General features: G+C 38.1%; 1 protein-coding gene across 1 annotated transcript in view; it reads left to right on the plus strand.

Annotated features, from left to right (window-relative positions):
- The window catches only part of SCML2 (Scm polycomb group protein like 2), a 72,372-nt gene that overhangs the window by 23,172 nt on the left and 29,581 nt on the right, over positions 1–19,619 (plus strand). Inside the window, exons 3-6 of the mRNA XM_074816888.1 lie at positions 5,470–5,540; positions 9,786–10,020; positions 14,099–14,187; positions 15,579–15,822. Of these exons, the coding sequence (XP_074672989.1) occupies positions 5,470–5,540; positions 9,786–10,020; positions 14,099–14,187; positions 15,579–15,822 (639 nt within the window). The remainder of the gene's footprint in view (positions 1–5,469; positions 5,541–9,785; positions 10,021–14,098; positions 14,188–15,578; positions 15,823–19,619) is intronic.

Raw genomic sequence — 19,619 nt, forward strand, 5'->3', positions numbered from 1 at the left:
ACTTTGAGACAGGAGAGGAAGTGTAATTGTTTCTGTTTTCCCTCTTCTGCAGTGTAAGAGGAGCTCCAGTCAAACTGGACTCAGCATGTCTTTGTTTTAAAATAATAATGTTCGACATGACAGACAGAACCACATAAGACTGCCCCCCACCAGGGAAGTGCTTTCCATATGTGTATAAGATAACCACATTTCACGAGTCATTGGAAGATGCCCCTGACTCCTCCTGCAGTAGAGAGCAAGGTGTTGAAAAAGCTTTGTGGAGAAGCAGTGCTAAGCAGACAAGCCTTATTCTGTCATCTGTGTTCTGCCACTCGGTACTACGCTGTTAATCTAGTGTCTGAGCACTGAATTTACTCATGAAATCTAGACTTGGCTCTGTCAAACACTTAAGAGAGGAGTGCCTTGCTCAAGGTCATGCAAGATCTCTGATTTTCTGTAGATGAGGTGATAATTTTTATCCTGTGTTGTTGCTTGTTGGTGACAAGGAAAAAGAAGGAGCCTCTTGATGCTGGATGAAGAAAGATGCCTTACAATGCTTTGGGCTAGCATACAGGAAATCTCCAGAGTTTTCAGGAGAATGTGTGACAGGAAAAGTTGAGGAGGAGGGGGACGTAGAGATGTGAGAAGAACAGGTGAAAAAATAGACTAGGTAGAGAAAGGCAGGAGAAGAAAAATTATAATTGAATGATCACAACATATAGAAGGAGGTACGAGGTATAAAGCAGGGTATGAAATACCTTCCATTTAAACTATTATGTTTGCAAGAGTCTGTAAACCAAAATTAAAAGGAGAGACTTCATCTCTGACAAAGAGAGATGGTGGGATGAAGACTAGGAAAGACACATCTTTGTGTCAAAAGGCTCAGATGCATGCCAAGGGAACCTAGGGGTGAAATGAGAAGACATGAGGTGCTCTGTCTGCTTAAACAGTGTTTGGGCTATGGTGATACTGTATTAAACTAACCTAAATAAACCAGGACCTTAAATTCTACCTATCTACAAGTGACACTTAATTCATGGTTTAAATCTTCAATTTAAATTTTGTAAAACTTTGACTTAAACTAAACTGAAGCATTATCTACAGTGGAAGACGGGGAGCACTTCAGCAAAGTGGGCATTCACATTCATGGAAGCAGATGGCATGCCTCCAAGGGTGCTGAGGTAGGTGACTGATGTCACTGTGAGGCTTCTCTTCCTATTTTGGAGAGGTCATAGTGACTGGGCAAGTTTCATGATGACTGGAAAAGGACAAACAGTATGTCCAGTGTCATACAGGAAGGGAGTACCTGGGGAGTTACAGGCTGGCCTGCCTGACCTCAGTCTTTGGGAAGACTATGCCGGGAAGCCATTTCCAAGCAAATAGACAAATATGATGTCAGAAACAGCTGAGATGGATTTGCCAAATGTGAACTGTGTGTGACTGACTGGCTTTTGTGATAAATGATTCTGTAAACAAGGGGAGAGCAGTGGATGTTGTTTGTCTCAACTTTAGCAAGGCTTTCTGTACGATTTCTGTAGTGTCCTTGCAGCCAGACTGGTGAGATGTGGTTTGGATAGGTGGATGGAAAATTGACTGGACTGCCAGACAGTACAAGGTCCACTTGGCAGCTGGTAGCTAGTGGCATTTCTCAGAAGTCAGTACTAGGGTTGATGCCATTTATGCCTTACTGACAGATGGGGACAATTGGACAGAACACACTGTCAGCTAGTTTGTGGGCAACATCTAACTGGGAGGAGTAGCTGGTAGGCTGGAAGACAGGGCCGCTCTTCAGATGGACCTCCCCATGCTAGAGAAACAGGCTGACCGGAACCCTGTAAGATGCAAAAACAAATGGAGAATCCCTCCCGCACCTGGGCAGACTGAAGCCCTGCAGCAGCCCGGGCGGGAAGCTGGCTGCCTGGAAAGCAGTTTTGCAGGAAAGGCCCTGGAGCCCTGGCAGGCAGCAAGTTGAGTGTGGGCCAGCAGTGTGCTCTTGTGGTGAAAGACATCAACTGCATACCGAGTCCTATCAGCAAAACTGTAGGCAGCAGGTCGAGAGAAGGGATTTGCTTCTTTTTGGTATTTGTGAGACTGTATCTGGAGTATTGTGTTCAGTTTTGAGCTCCCCAGTACAAGGAAGACACTGCTATACTGGAGAAATCTGGCTGTCAGTCCAGCAAAAAAATGAAGGAGCTGGAATGCAAGATGCAAGCGGAAAACTGGTACTGAAACCAGAAAAATGGTTTCTTCGGCCAAAAGAAGAGAAAGTTTATGGGAGATCATCTTGCTGTCTTCACTTACTTGACAGGTGGCTGTAGAGGGGACAGAGCCAGGCTCCTCTCAGAGACACAGTGGAAGGATGAGAAGCGACAAATACTGGCTGGAGCATGAAAAATTCTATTCGACAGAAGGAAAAAAATCTTCACATTGAGAGTGGTGTAACCCTGGAGAAGCAGGAGGCTGAACTAGAGACCTCCTGTGATTCCTTTTAGCTTGAGTTGCTTTGTGATTGGGAGGTTTGACAAGAAGTGGTAAGAGTATTGATACAGCATTGCAGAGAAAATCAAGGGTCGTTGACCCATGGGTTGTTACCAGTAATGCAAGAAACTATGGCATAAACTTTCTCCATTTTTAAATTAGTCAGGGTGTTTGCCTATGGTGGTTGTCTTGGATCACTGTTTTAGAGTCTCAGTCTTATGTTGGTTACCAATTGTTTAATTTTTTTTACAAAAGGTCCTAGTTACCTTCTGGCATGTTCCGGTTTTGTTTGCTTTTGGTTTGTTTTTTTTTTTTTTCCTGTTTCCAGTATATGCTGGTTTGTTCTTCAATGTCAAAAATTAATTTCTCTCTCTAGTTTTCACTTTGCCAGTGGATTATAAATTGTGCTTGTTGCATAAGGGATTTTTCTTAAGCTGTTTAATTCAGCCTGCCGGTTTGAGTGGGAAGAGAAATGCATGTTAAATCATTTAGTGTGAGTTAATTTTCTTAAGGATTTTTATTTCTCAGAAGTTGCATGTTTTCAGGGGCTTTAGAATTAGAAATATATACAAAACAACTGCTTCTTTACCTGTGCATGCTGAGAATACAGAAAAGCTTTTTGTGCAGAGATTTTTTTCAATGTGATTATCTTCCTAGACATGTATTTTACATGTTGCAAACATACATTAATCTCCTATTTCTATGACTGCAGTAATTAAAGGATAATTAGTACCATCTCTGAGAGCTTGGGTTTAATTTAATGCAACGTATCTTCACAGGTAGAGAGGTTCTAATTTAAACTTCAGGTCATTTCTGCTTGATGAAAGAGGTTTTGATAGCCAGGATTTAAAGCAAAGAGCCAGGCAATGTTGTTTTCCCCTTGGCTTTATCTGCAGCTGACTGCTTGTGTTATGTTATGTGTCTTTCTAGTAAATATTCCCTGGAAAAAATCCCTTGTTTCTCTCTGTACTTTTGGGTTATCCCACCAAATTTACAGGCGTGTTATAACAGTTGAGAACATTTGGGAAATGCTGGTATAGAGAGATAATTTTTTTGGAGGAGGTGAATGGGTTTTTCTCCTGGTGAAAGGTGGTGTCTCTGAAATACCTACATTTATCCAGTCCTTAACACAGTGAGGCTCTGATTCATGATTACAGCTTTTACATTATGTTAGGTCTGAGACAGCCGGGACATAACAAACATTTTCTTTTTGCTAGATTTAATTTTATTGAATTGTGTACTTTAAAGTTTACTAAAGTAAACTCTGATTAAAAAGCAACTTTTTTTTTTTTTAAATCAGAAGTCAACCTCAAGCAGCAACTTTATTATTAGACTCAAAGAATAATTTTTATAAGATGAAACTTTGCTAGCTGTTCATATTTAATTTTTGCAGCCTCCTTGGCCTGTCAATGAAAAGAGCAGCAGATCTGGAGGCTACTTTCTGGAGAAGGCTCTGAAGAGCCATTTCCTGAGCGTGCCTTCCTGAAAAACAAATATCTAACATATGCTTAAGTTAATGTACCCTGTCCTTTGTGAGTAATACAAAATCAATCTAACTGTAGAAATGTGTAAATAAAATTTTCATTCCAAAGTAGGCGGACTTCCAAGATGTATAGAAACGTCTTTGTTATCAGCCTACATACAGTTTGGGTCACCAAATTAACAGCTTCTGAGATTTTACTGACTTGCTACATAGCTAACAACCACTTGGCCTCTTCAGTGTCAAGGACAAATCACTCCTACGCTTCTGAGTCTGTTGTGCCAAAAAAAAAGAGGATCTCAGCAAGCCAAGGGGGTAGTTCTCTTCTGCTTGAGGCACTATATATTTTCAACTAGACGTTATGCTAATGCAGGTAGACTCTGGATTCAAGCCACCATGTATCCTTCAGAGAAGCAGTGTGTGAGTGCTGGAAAGTGCTGCCATTTTCTGATTGTTTCTTTGCTTCTCCCCTCTCCTGAAAATTGTAGAGATGTGGTTGCCCAGTGGCATTTTTGGAAGGATTACTGATAAACCTGGTGTGGTCTCTCCATCATCACCAAGGATTTTGCTACAGGCCATGTGAATGGCTGTTGCTGAGCCACTGGGTGGCATCACTGCATCATTTTGGGGTTCATGGGTGATTTACTCTTCAGGAACATCAGAAAGATGCCAGCTGCCCAAACAAGAAAAATAAGCAAAAGAGCTCACTTATATAATTTAGGAACAAAAATGCTAGTTGTGCCATTGTACTTTTTCTCTTGCGCTTTATATTAATTTAAGTCATGCTTGCTTATATGTTTGATGTTAGTACTTCATACTGTTCCATTCATGCAAAACTGATAACACTGATTAAATCAAATGCAGAATACACTCACCCGTGCATGTAAACAATGCCAATGTTAACACTGGAAAAAATATACCATGATTCTGTTGCTGAATATTGCCATAATAATTACCTTACAAAGGTTTTATCAGACTTCAGATGAAAAGAGACAAAGATATATTTGGAAGGCTGTTTTAATCCTTTTGCTTTCTCGTTGACTAGGGATAGTATTCTCAACATAACATTTCAACAGAATCTATGTGTCTGTGTTTTTCAACATGTATCATCTCACTACTCCTATGAGGTTATTGTATCAGTCCTGCTGCTAGGGGAACTAAGGTACAGAAAGGCTAATGTGATTTGTACAGGGATGCTTGGGAGGTCCTTATACAGAGAAATGAATCTAGATATCCTGACTTGTATCTTTCTATGTGGATGACAAAAAAAAAAAAAAATTGGGGAAGGTTGATACTGATTTTGCTTATTGTGTGATCACCTCTGTGAATTAACGGTACTCTTAAAGCTCCTTCAAGGGTTGTATGTTTTTCAACAATGGAGTTCCCATTTGAGAGTAATCCTGTTCTTGAAACAAAATGTATTCTACAAGATAGTTGGGTATTTCTGTCCCTTTCTTTTCCCAACCCCTCTTTTAATTTAAGTTCCCTTTAAAAACTGTCTGTATGGTCTTTTTTTATTTTATGTCTTCCAGAACAGTTTAATTGGGATGATTATCTGAAAGAGACTGAATCAGTAGCTGCCCCTCTCCATTGTTTCAGACAGGTATGACAGATACTATTTTGCAAGTGTGTGTGTGTATGTATGCATGTTACAGGCTGATCCTAGAGCAACTTTTATGTTTAGACTGCTTGCAAACTTCCCATTTGACTTCTTTTGATTTATAGTTATCAGTGGTGTACAGTTTTGGCAGATGCTAGCTACTGAAGTTTTTCATTCTTGGTTTCTGCCTCAAGCCAAACTTTGAGGGTTTCATTAAAATTGTAGTTTCAGACTCTGTTTTCCTTTAAAAAAAGACTAGTTAATGAAAACAGATAGTCTTATCAGAGTTTAAAAGTGTTTTCTACTTTTTTTGGTAATCTTATAGGTACCATGGTTTTCGTGAGAATTAAAATTTGGCTGATTGTCAGAGGAGCCTTTCTCCTGCCCCGTTTCTGAAAGAGTCCTTTAAATTCTGGCTAGCTACAAGACGTGTGTACATGTGTGTATAGGAGAGTTTATTCACCATTTCTCTCCTGGATCTCTCAAATATGTTTAATTTTGTCTCTTTCTGAGATGAGTGTTTTTTACTAAGGAGTAACAGATTCTGAAGTTTAAAAAAATAAATCAAAGGGAATATATGGGAATACAAAGGAAATACTGGATTTATAATGAAGGGTGTTTAATGTGTTGGTTTATATTTTACACTGTGCCCTACAAGTTTGATTCCCCCCTGCATGATGGCTTGGTATGTATTTGCAGATGCAGTTTAAATCTACCATCTTGTGTGAGCTAATGACCTCTGGTTATTCAGCCCTCTGGAGACTGACTCAACCTCTGCAGGCATCTTTCTCTCTGTAGAGGCAGGTGGGGCTGATCTTTTCACAAGTTGAGGATCTTAGCTGTGTAAAGTTAAATAGGATGAGTTTTGGTCTGTATGCCTTCACTGTGTTAGGAAGATGCTGAAGGAATTGGATAGTTCAGGTTGACAGAACTGTAATAGATGTGACAAGAGGTGCACATCTAGTTTAGTGGATTGGGCACGTTCAGAAAGGTGTCTTCTAAGGTTTCTTGGTAGTCTGATGGTACTGTAAATGATATTGGCCTCCAGTGGGAATCAAACAAAAAGCAACATGAACAGAATAGTCTGAGGAGAAGAGGAACTGTCACTCAGTGAATCTGAAGTAGTTGCGGGAATGGAGAACAGGGAGAGAGAAATGCAGGTGGTAGGATTTCCTTGTACTAGATCTTGAATCTCAGCTTTCTCTTTGCAGATGAGGATAATGGACAAAGAGCCCCTCACATGTTGCTTTCAGTGAGAGATGGCTACAAATAGCAGTGTCCATAGCTCTGTTTGAGTGGAGCTTCAGAAATAACTCTACAGTATGTGTTTGTCACAGTGGATACCAGCTCAAGGCAGAGACTTCAAACTCTGCTTGGGTAGAGGCAGAGAGCAGTAGCGTATCCCTGGATCATTCTGAGGTTAATGCCATACTCACAGGCCACCATGACCAGGGTGTATGCTCCTGAGAGATGCAGCAACTGCAGAAAGCTGCTCAGAAGCCTTTCCTTGTGCCTTTCTTGCATCTTCCTCTTCCCTACTAATGCTCAAGAGGTCCAAACTGAACAACCAAATAACACCTTAAATAAAGACGCTGAAATGGCATGCATTGACTGAAATAGATAAATCTGAGTGACCTGGATTGCTTAAGGAGTGTGTGGGTTGGAAAGAAGAGCTTTAATTTCTGTGCATAGCAAATTTCAAAACAATTTACATATGCAGACTTTCAGTTTTTCTGAGTTGACCTTTAAGTAGAAAGTGATATGCAATATTAATTAGTGCAGAGCTAGCTCCTCTCACTACATAATGTTTGCAGATTTTAGAAACTAAAGTGCTTGAGCTTTGTGTAGGACTAATTTGACTTCTATTGGGTTACACATGAATTGTGTCATTATCACTCTGTGTAATGCGAGGAAATACACTGCTGTGGCCAGCCAGAAAACAAATAGCATAGAGAAGCTTAATTTGACAATTACATCCAGAATTTGTGACCTGGGGGAATTCTACAAAGTTTAAATTTTGTGGAAATTAAAAATAAACTGGGGAGCAATAAATTAAAGGCTGTACCATAAATTAAGATACAGGCACAGACAGCTAATGGAAATTGGTTAATGTATTTATCTTAATTTAGAAGGTGTTTTATCTGTTCCTCTAAGTTGTTTTTAATTACTACTTAAAATTTTGGTGCATTCCACATCTCTTTCTCTCACCCTGAAACTTTTTTTCAGGCAGTTGAAAATTTTAGATAAAAAAGTTTAGTCCCTTGTGATTTGAACAGAGTTTAAAACAAGGCTGTTACTGAGTGGGTTTTGTTATTTTGCTGTCAGGACAGACTGGCATGGAGGAGTTACCTTTTTAGTACAATGCCTTGAGTTGTTGGGATTTAAACAAGCTCATCTTTTCTACTAAAAAATAAACAAACTCCCCAATTTCTCAATTTCAGTTGCCTTTCATGGTTGTAGAAAATAACAGCTTGACAAGCAATATCCTGAAATTGAATTGCCCTTTAAATTTAATATGCTCAGGCTCCCCTTTCAGACAGCCTGCTGTCTAAATGCAGTATTGGCAGATGCTACACTCAGCGTTCACTGAATATTGCTCGCCTCTTTCTTTTTTGGGCTCGGGCTCCTCCAGGGCTCCTGCTGTTGTTGGTCTAGGGTGTGTTGTAAACAGTGCACCTGCACACCATAGTAAGTAGAGCAAGATGTATTTTAAAAAATTAAATGTGGTGGAAACAAAATATCACTTGTTGCAGTAGCGGATTTCTTCAGCCTTTTCCTGTGTATCCAGGCACGTAAGTTGCACCCTTATCTGCTTACCATGGAATCCCCACCTGACCTGGTCAGGAGGGCAGGAGAAGGGACATAAGAACCTTGTGAGCGTGAATGCCCTTGGTTTTGGTTTTTCTACCTGCTTCCTGTGTTAGGATTCAGACTGTGTTAGTCTGTATGGGATAACTACTGGGTTTAAATGTCATGGGGAAGGCTGCCTACAGTTCTCGGTGTCTGTGTTCAAGAGCAGCTTTGTACTGAAGAGTTGCAGAAAAGGGCTTCCAGGGTGACAGGAGGATAGTCACCTCCTTCTAAGAGAAACTTCAGTGCTTGGCTTATTTATACCTTGTTAAAAGAGTACTGAGAGAGGGTCAGGTTGCCCTCTGTAAATACAGCATAGATTTTATTAGTTGCAAAGGTGCAAAAAGAATTTAAGTTAAATGATAGTGTTGGCAAAAAATTCCATTAATAAATTTAGGCTGGAGATCTTTAGAGACATCTAAAGACAATAGTGAGAGGCATTCAATCCCAGTTAGTGTTAATACAAAGTTTTGAACATCATTAGATGATATTATTGCCTGCAGTACTACAGTAGGCAAGTAATCAGACTGTGATCTAGTCAATCTGCCAATAGTGTGTTGATACATGAGGTAAAAATACTCTCCTTCTCTTTTGTTCATCTTTAACTTGTGACAAAAAGTTCTGCTCAAAGACCAAATTGCATTCATCACATTTCGTTTCCCTGTGCTAATTAAATTGGCATTTCATTGTATGTGTATGAATATATTCATTTCTCTACGAATAAGCACAAGCTGCAATTTTTTTCTTAGCACAGAAGTTTTATGTGACTTTAGGACTGTTTTTGTGTAAAATGCAGTTAACAGTAACTCCTTTTTCTGTCTTCTTTCTTTGTATTGTAAGCTTTTTTTTTTTTGATGCAGAAACTCTTTCTTGCCTTGAGCTTTTGTAGTGCCTAGTGTAGTAGGGTCCAACGTTTGTTTAAATTTCTGAGACATTTCTATAAAATAACTGTTTCTTTTGAATTGAAAGCTAATAAATCTTGTGGGTGGTTCGTTTTTTTGTGGGTCGGGTTTTGTTTTGGGTTGTTTTTTTTTTTTTGAGTTGAATGTCATGTTTCCCAATGTCCTTGTTTTCCATTCACTTCAAGTATTAATCAAGGCTCCCCCATCTTTATGTTCATATCTTCGTCAGGATTACCTTGTTACCCTTCTTAGTGTGCTTATCATTTTAGAAATCAGTCATGTTTATGCTGTAGAAAAATCAAGTATCTGAAGTAGCTGTTGGTAGGTTATCCAGCTGCCTTTTCTGACTCGCTGCTAAACACTCAAAGTTCAAAGGCTTCTTTATCTTTCCCATTTATATGATATGTTTGGATGAACAAAAGCTGTATATTGAACTGGCTGGTAAATTTAGCAGTACTAACAACAATAAGAAAAAGTCTTTTACCTTTTATTGTAGTCTAGAGTTCCACCTACGAACGATTTCAAAGTTGGTATGAAACTGGAAGCTCACGATCCTCGCAATGTTACCTCAGTTTGTATAGCTACAGTAATTGGAATCACTGGTGCCAGGCTAAGGTTGCGGCTGGATGGAAGTGACAACAAAAATGATTTTTGGAGGCTTGTGGATTCCTCGGACATACAGCCCATTGGGACCTGCGAAAAGAAAGGGGGCATGCTCCAGCCTCCACTTGGTAAGAAACAAAGCTTCTGAACTAATGTCTGTGGAGTATTGCTTTCATAAAGTTGATTTCACCTTTTTATCTTGGCAAATTCAGTGGTACTAAGATTTCACCAAACCATTATTTAATTGAAAAAGAGGTAAGCAGACTAATTCAGGCTAAGTGAATTATGGGTTTTTTCTTCTTTTGGATGTTTTGACATAAGAATGAGCAGAATAATTAGTTTGAGTTCTGTTATTTTTTTAAAATACTACCTTGATATTCAGTGGGAGTGTCTGACAGCTTTCTGAATGATAGATACACTGTCATGTGCCCATTCTATACATGCTCCCTCATGTCTTACAAGTGTGTATGGATACATTTTCTTGCTTGATGCTGTGCATGATCCTTTTAGAAGACCTTCATACGAGCTGGGGAAAGCCGACTTGCCTTTTTTCTCTTCAGTCAATCGGAGAAGCACTAGAAGGCGCTCGCTGTTAACCGACCTGCTTAGCAGGGCTGCAGGAGGTGCAGCAGTTCAGGACAGCCTGAATGTTTTTTCGGGGATTGAACAAATTGGTTGTGGTCTGGGAAAGGCAGCATAGGGTGGGTTAATGGCGGTATTGCAGCATTCTGCTCTGAGGTAGGAAAAATAGCACTCCAGAGCTTTAGCAAACTGCAAGCTTATGTTGCATGTGATTCTCGTCTCCTCAAATCGACACATTTGGGGGAACGTCTGATCAGTTTGTCATGATGAGTTTGTGAGCATGATGAATGCTTTCGAACAAGGTGTAGCTTTACTATGCTTAAAAATAGTATGCAGAATTTCTTTTGCCTTCCACAAGCAATATGGGTGACATTATGTGTCTCCCCAAACTGAAAAATAGTGCTTGGACTTAGTCTTACTAAAAAAGTTTATTAAATGGGGAACTGCACAGAGGAATTCCTTACTATATGATGAATAGTCAGAGGTAACTTTGACGAACTACTAGGGGTAATAAAGTGTGATATCACCTTTCTTTGCTGTGATTAACCTGTATGTTTAGATCTGCATTCTTGTACCATATTTATTAGAGCTTAAACTTCTAGGTGTGGAAATCTTGAAAGAAACACGTTTTTCACAGAGGTCTGAAAATAGTTCTGCTTTTAAAAAAGAGGAAAAATAATGACCAAAATTTATCTTAAACCTGCCCCCTCAAGCCCCCCACAACAGCAACACCCCCCCCCCCCCATTATCCTGTTATCTTCTGTAATTTTTAGAACATGCAAGAAATAATGTTCTTAATATAAGAATAATATAATGTAAAATAATATAAGAAATCAGCTGTAAGCAGAAGTTGGTTACTGCTGGTTTCCCATCTTATGGTTATGAACCTACTTCTGGTTTGGTGTCATAAGTAACTCTCATCAGAGGTTTATGAAGATAGGTATGCTTTCTCTTAGTAGCTTCTCAAAAAACTTGTCATCCCAATTTGTTAACAACTTTCAGTTCTGGAAAGATGAAATGAAAAGTATCATTTCACTACGATATGAAACGATTTACTTGTAGAGGCAGACACAGGAGCAGTTGACATAACCATTAAGACACTTCACATAGATTATAAGGGTAGATTTTTCTGCTGTTGTGCTGCTTCAGAAACAGAAGAAAAGCCATGCAACCAGGGTGCCAGTCTAGAATAGTATTAGTTGGGATAGATAGATACAGTTTGAGCCCGAAAGGGATGGGCTTTTTTCCTTTTTTCCTGTGGATATATAGAGGTTTTGAATGAAAGCATTGGAAATTCTTGACACGTGGGGGAAAAGATTCTGATTTTTTTCTTTTTTGAGAAGTTACTCAGTTTAACCTCTCTGAAGTTCTTGGTATAACCTTGTGGAATGAATGTAGTGATACCAGTATGAAAGAGGGTTGTAATAGAGAAGAGTATACCTACCTATTCCTTCAGCTACACATATGTACAGTGTTCAATATATGGCTTCAGTCCAGGAGGATAGTGCTTTTTTAAATGTGTTTCTAAACCAGTCTGATGAATAAAAAAACTCTCGTTATGTATAATGGGGGCAGTCGATCTGTTGAGAAACTTTCCGTGATCATCAGTAGAAAGGTTGATGCCGTCTCTTCAGATACTGTTTCTTACTCCTGTTCCGTCAGGTTGCTCGTAGTGCAGCACCTAACAAGCAGCTGTTTCCCTGCACCCAGGCATGTAAGTTTACCTGTCCTCTGAACAATTGCTGGTTATTCAGAAAAGAACGCTAGTGCCATTATTTTTTCCCTCCTGCCCTGGATTTTTCTAGAGATAGGCTAAATTCCAGCAATCAAACATTCCACCATACCTAGATAAATTTTTGAAAAAGCCTTTTTGGCAGTTTTACAGCATCCTGTTTCTGGGTAAAGCTGGAAGCTAATTGGGTGTATAATTACCTCCTGTTAGACATTTAAGAGACTGATTTTTTATATTTTTTTCTGAGTAGTAGGGAACCTTCTGGATACTAATGTTCTGCTTCTATCATAATAACTAGCTAAAGTAGTCCCTCCTACCTGATTTTTACATAGGTTTAATTATGCATGTTACATAAGGGTTTTACAGAAGTGATTAATGTAGTGAAGGGTTCCTGTTCCAGCCTCTGTTTTTCATAGGTGAACTTTTTTGTTGTTGAGAGCTTAATGTTCTCAACAAATTACGTTGAGGACATTTTCTCTGGTTTTACCAGGACGTCTTAAAGGCCAAATTAAGTTAATTGAATCTGTTGTTCATTTGTCATTCCTCTGTCTTGCGTATATGTCTTTTCTGGACTAGCTGGTTAGGAATATTGTGTTTCAGTAACCAAAGATGTTTAGGCTGTATAAAGACTCCAGTGTCAAAGCAGGACTGATAATCAGCTCAGCAGTCTTCAGATTATGACACCATTTATCAAATATGAGCTTTGTATTCATTTAGGTGTTGCATAGGTAGTTCCAACTTGAAAACTGTTTATGCAACTGAATATAGCTTAAAGCTACTAGTTAAAGAACCATATAATCCAATTTTAGATGACTTAATGATTTAACTGATCAAGAATTGCAGATATGTTTCACCTTTCTAGTTACTTTTTTTTTTTAAGAGAATTGTCGAGGCTCAGTTATGAGGGAACTCATCAGTTCCTGGCAGACTCTAGTACTATTTGCTTTGTGGAAAAATTTCCAATTTGCTCTATTATGTCTGTTTTTCTGTAGAACTGTGCCAGACATAACTTCTAAAGATGCAGAAAAAATGTCCACTATGTCTGTTATCTTACTCATTACTTTGAAACATCCATTTGGAAAGCACAGAAAGCAAAGGGATTTTTTTGTTTTGTTTTATTTTTTAACTGGAAAGTAGTTGATTCAGGGGGAAGATTATCTGGAATGAGAATGTTTTCAGCCAAACCTTTGTTCTGCTTGAATAAGGTAGTTCATCTAAACAAATTTGATTATGGTTTGTGCCTTTTATTCACTTGCTAATGAAGAATATTAAAGTAGAAACATCTTCCAGTTTATATTTTCCAATATGATGCATGCATTTATTAAAATAATTGTATTTCAGTTCTTCCCTGTTACGTGTTGTTTGGTTTTTATTTATTTATTTGTTTTAATGGGGGAGGGAGAAGGAACAGATTGTTCTTTTTTTGTCTGTGGTCTGGTGAAAGAATTACAAGAGTCTTGAAAATAAAAAGGTATCTCCTCAATAAATGAGAGAAGTTGGAGCAGAGGATGTTGTTTTAGAATGAAAGCAAAAAGCAGACCTGAAAAATAAACTAGGCGCTTGGGCTGGAGAAGTTTCATTGGACCAGGGACTGTGTGGGACAACCTTATGATCTCCTGTACTAGAACTTGCATGTCATTAAGTTCCAGATGTTTATCTGTAATATCACAAATTATGATGAGTGATTCTGCAGTCACGTCACTCAGAATGGAAATGTATTGCATGGTTTTCTGCACTGACAGCAACCCTCTTTGTTCCTTCTTGCCTACTTTTATTTTGGCCAAGTCCAAAACAGAGGGACTGAGGCATTAGTTAAAACAGACTTTATATCCTTCTTCTCCTGTTTTATTTTACAAACTGGAAGTAGGGCTATTTGTTTGTTTGTTACTCAGGATTTCAGATGAATGCATCGTCTTGGCCAATGTTTCTCCTAAGAACTCTCAATGGAGCTGAAATGGCACCCGCAGCATTCTTTAAGAAGGTAAGAAGAAAGAGACTGCCAGTAAACAACTTTCTATCAATTGGTCCATGGTTACATTTTTTGAATGAGGATGCGAAAATATTACCTTCTTGTCTGCAGCACGGGAAAGCAAGACTATTATTTAAAATGACTTTGAACTGGATTGGCAAGCTGCAAAGCTTGACAGGAAGCAATCTGCTTCTAGTCCATCAAGATGGGCATCTCTTTTCCTGAGTTGAAAGTATGGTGTGTTATTTAGGAAGATTACGTTAGCTCATTTTTTGTCTCATGGATTTAAGATATGATGCATATCACATTTCTTAACAGCACCATATTCATGTGATTGTGCACAGGAGTATAAAAAATTTTAATGGTGAATAAGAGCCATCGGAATACAGTGGTGTTTAGAAATGTTTTGTTAAATGTTTTCATTAGGCATATACTCATCATTTAAAATGTAGTGAGAAAGCAGTTGAAAATAGGAGAAAAAGTGGTTCAGTTTTTTAAACATGACTCAAGTAAGTTATCGTGAAACATGAAAAATTATATAAAAACAACAGTAATATTAAAATGACTTGGTTCGGTTTTTTGTCGAGGTGGTAAAACCCTGCTGTCACATAGAGTGACTTCATTTTTAATCCTGCGAGTGACATTGACAAGTATGTCAGCAAATCAAACAATTGGGTTCAGACTTGCAATCACATTGTTTGCATGTTAACTTTATATAATTTTTTGTATAAGATTATATAAATTTTCTGAGGCATGATGAGCCGTGCTTCCCAGTGCTAGCCTACTGGCACATCTGAGACGGCTCTTGGATAATGAGGTTCCTGAGGCTGGGGTGGTAGTTCAGGTTCCATCAGGTCACAACTCCTGCTGTGAGGGTACACTTATGCTGGTCCCATTGACTTGATTTTTGGTTTTCTTTTGTCCACTTGGAATTGGTCTAAGGCCAACAGAGTTAACAGAGGCCTATAAATAACGTCCAATGCTAATGAATTTTTCATGGATTAACTGGGAGGTGAAGCTTTTACTAGACAGTTATCAGTCCCCAGAAATATCCATTCCCTGCAAACCTCCTCTTCTTTATTAGCATGTAATAATTTCATTTTAGTGTCTTTGCTGTCTTACTGCCCAGACATAATGTATTGGGTGCAACCTATTGCTTATGTAAACACTTTCAGCAGGGTCTTTGTGTCATAGAGAATTTTGCTAATTATCCCAGCTATGTTTGTGGGAACAGAATCTAGATTTTTATAATTACATAAGAGCAAAAGCAAATTTGAAGTATGAGTAAGTTTTCTTGGATGTCTGCTCTAACTTTTTGAGAGTAGTGAGTATAAGAAGTAAGGATGTTGAAGAAAAACAGAGGCCATAGAAATACAAATACTCTACCGCTCTTACTTTTGTAGGAACCACCAAAACCTGTGCCAAACTGCTTTAAAGTTGGAATGAAACTTGAAGCTATAGATAGAAAGAACCCATACTTGATTTGCCCAGCAACCATTGGAGATGTTAAAGGAGACGAAGTTTTTGTTACATTTGATGGCTGGAGAGGAGCATTTGACTATTGGTGCAGATGTGATTCTCGAGATATTTTCCCAGTTGGATGGTGTAGCTTGACAGGAGATGCATTACAACCACCAGGGAGCAATGGTAAGATGACTAATAATATTGCTTAATTATTTTTCCCCTCAATTACAGCAGAATTTTAAATCGAACTGGCTGTATGCAGATAAGACTGAAGATTTGATTTGTGAGTAGCTGATGAGGATGAAATGTTAATTTTTCTTTATGTAGTTTAAAGATAATAAGATAGTTTTTGGGAAACAATTTTTGTCTGTTCATAGTAACTCTGGGAACATGTTTTATTTAATACTGTTAGGAAGGCTTTTGATAATCTTTGATTTTTGTGTACTTGTGAAGAATCTTGGACTTAAACTAGATTTGCTGTTTGTATTATAGATAGTTAAATGCTTCTGTTTAATGGTAATATATTGGCTGCAGCAGCACTTTATATTAAGCTAACTGCTAAAAAAGTAAAGTAGTCTTGTTTCTGTGATGGTTGAAGGTTTAAACTATATAGTTAGTGTTTCTTCCTTCATACTCACAAAATTCTGTCTTGAAGCTGCCTATTCTGAATGCTTTATCATCCTCATGCTTTTAAGGATGTTTCTACATAGGCTTATAGAGTCCCTTTAACTAATGGCCACTGTGCTTTATAATGTACAGCTATCTACCTTAGAAAGAAGGGAAATGGAATAAAGAGGGTTATTCCTGAATGTAATCCCTCTGTTAATCTGGGGACCTATTGTAATATTTCTGTAGTAAAAGGCTTTTCTGTCAAACTGTTTAGGCTGTTCTGTCTTCATTCCCTTCAAATTTGACAGGAAGAGAGGTTTTTAAAGATGGGAACCATATTTTAATTAATTACTTTACTATTATTGACCAGAATAGTTTGTTCTCATGGTAAACATTTTCACAGCTGGTATTAGGTGAGTCAAGAACAAGTAGACCGGTATCGCAGAACTCTCACTGGAAGTGCAAAAGGAACAGAAGCAAGAAGGCAAGAAATTAGTCATGTTTCCTGCCCTCTCCATCCCCATTATTTTTCTTAATCTTTTGCCAACAGGTCAAGAACCGTATGGAAAATTTAACAGAAATTAGTTCAGGGTACCTCTGCATCCTTTCCCTCACCTGCCTGTAGTTACTGTCTACAGTTACTGTTGGTGGTCATAGTACCTGTAATCTAGTTTAGTCCGTTTTGGCGGATTTCAACAAGGGAGCAACTATGTGTGTAGCTGTACTGGCAGATCCAGGATGATCCGCCAGTACAAACCTGCAGTGAGAAGTCAGGGGGAAGTCAGGTGAGGATGATCTATGTTCAGTCAGAAGTCATCTGGTAGGTACCAAGCCTGATCTCAGTCTTAATGTTTCTGTGCTCCCAATCCGTAAAGTATATTCCTCAGCTTCTTCAGAAGGTTGACCTTGTTTTGAGAAATCATGAATGAGATGTGTTATTATGGTAATTTAATTGTAATAATTGTGGTGAAATAAAATGGCTTTATACAAAAGGAACTGTATAAATAAGAGGGTGTAAAATTTTTAGAAGATTTTTTCTGACAGTTTAGATTGCTGCGTCCAATTGCATCTTCTGGAAATTGTTTAGTTTACTCCAGTTTCACTGCTGGAAAACCAGCAATATTTTGAGATAATACATACAGAATTTTTCTTGCCTGATTAGTTCTTGATAGGGATCAAAGAATTGTTTAACAATTAGTTAGTAAAATTGATTATGTGTTCCAGTTGTTCAAGTAATAAAGCAAACAAAATTCTTGGGTATGGTCAAATTTGCTGAAGGCTTGAAATACCTACCCAGGTATTTTTATGAATTCTATTGCTTTGTTATGAAAAGCGATGACACTTTAGGCATTAATAAAACCTGAAGCAAGGCTCTTACAGACTTGTAGTCAAAACTAAGAATTTTGGACATGTGTTAGAAACTGAGGGCGGAGAGATGCAGGCTGGGGATTTTGTTATTTTTAATTCTAAAAGTGAGCCCAAAGTTAACTGCAGTTGTATGGAAATTTTGTGTGCTCCTTTTTCCCCCGTTCTGAGCATAAGGAATTTCGTTCTTTCAATTTTGCTTCATGTGCTTATTTTTTATGTGCTGTTTGTGCATGTTATATGCATTTGTCAAATTTACACAGCTGGGTGAAACATTTTTTGTGCTCAGGTTGTGTTTTGCACGGTTATTTGATCACTTTTGAGCCATTAAAGAACTGTAGTGATAGTCCTTTATTAAGATGTAAATAATAGCTTCAAGGAGAGTGTAATCAAGTCATTTCAATTCAGAAATATGATAATGTTGTCAGGATTCTTCATTAAGTCACATTAACATTGACTACTCCCGTTAAGGAAGAAAGTCTGACAGGTAATATATTGTAGGGATTCACTTGAAATATTACAGTATTATTCTGGCCTGGACTTTTTTCCTGCAGGTTAGTTTAATATTTCTGCTTTGAATTACCGCAGTAGAAAGTGAAAATAATTGACTAAGTGTGGCTTAGATTTCAGAGTGAATATAATGAGAACTGTTCTTGATTTTTGTAACTACCTTTCCTGAAAGCATTTAAATGTATTAAATCATTAGTTAAAGGACTGAAAAAAAACCCCTCAGATTTTAGTGAACAAGCCAAAGCAATATCCTGCAATCTAAGTATGAAAGCAATAAAGGATGCTTTAAATTTCATCTATATCTAGGACAAAAATTTCCTGCCATGAGACTTATATTTTAGGGTCTAATTTTGCCTTTTGAAAGACAGATGAAATTCAATAAGGGAGACAATATGAAAATTAGGGAAGATTTTATCTCAGCTGTTTACTGTTTTAGCCAATTAGGATGCCCAGAGAGAATGTAGGACCTCTGTTATGGGAGGTTTTTAAGAACAGTTTAAACACAGGCTTAGATGCGGGTGAATTTATTCAGACCAGATTACACAGTATATTTAGTCTTTATAGTCGTATCTTCTGTAACTCGCATTGGTTTTAGACAGATGAGCTCAGCGACTAAGACACAATTAATAACAGATAAAATGGAGAAGTGTGTGAAAAGTTGTTTTTGACCAACCATTTTTAGCATTCAGGCCTTAATCTTTGTGTTGATGTTTTGTCTTTGGTCCTTATCAGAAAATATGACTTAAGTGGACCTGGCTGGGTGTCAGGGTATGTGTACAGTGGTATGAAATGCAGCGTTCAGTATTTATACTAGCAGAAGCTGTGCTTGGCTAATATTGTAGTTTGTTTCCTTAGAAATATCTCTGATAGTAGTAATTTATGTTCTGTGTGGTTTGACAACAGTGCTTGATGTTGGCTTGGCCTGCTGGCCCAAGGTTAATATTTTAAGGATGCAATAAATGGTTTTCTCTGTGTCTCTTGGTCACTTTTAGAGATGACTTTTAGAGATGCTTTTAGATGCTTGGTCACTTTTAGAGATGCTTTTAGAGATGACTTGTCACTCAGGAGCATCGGTGTGAACTAAAAGAAAAAAGCTGGTGAAAGAATTTGGCATGATAATGTCTGTGCTGGATCAGTGTGAAGGACCATCTGCTTTAGCAGGCTTTCTCCAGCAGTGGCTGAAAGCAGATGTCTGAAGAAGAGCATAAGCACATAGGAGAGAGCTTTGCAGAAGTATTCCTAATATCGTCTACAACCCAGCACCTCCCAAGCCCAGAATAATGATTTTATGCTGAGTACCTTCTGAAGGAGCTTGATTTATTTTGTTCAGTTATATTTTGGAGACATCTGAACTTTTAGCACCTACAACATCCTGTAGTAAGAAGTTCTGTACTTGAGTATATGTTCTGTGAAAAAGGAGGTATCCTTTTTCTTGCTGGTAGTTTAATATGTTGTCCTTGTATTCTTGTACTGAAATAGCTTCTTGTACTTCAGCA

The sequence above is a fragment of the Strix aluco genome, chromosome 2 (genome assembly GCF_031877795.1).
Source record: "Strix aluco isolate bStrAlu1 chromosome 2, bStrAlu1.hap1, whole genome shotgun sequence".
Taxonomy (NCBI): domain Eukaryota; kingdom Metazoa; phylum Chordata; class Aves; order Strigiformes; family Strigidae; genus Strix; species Strix aluco.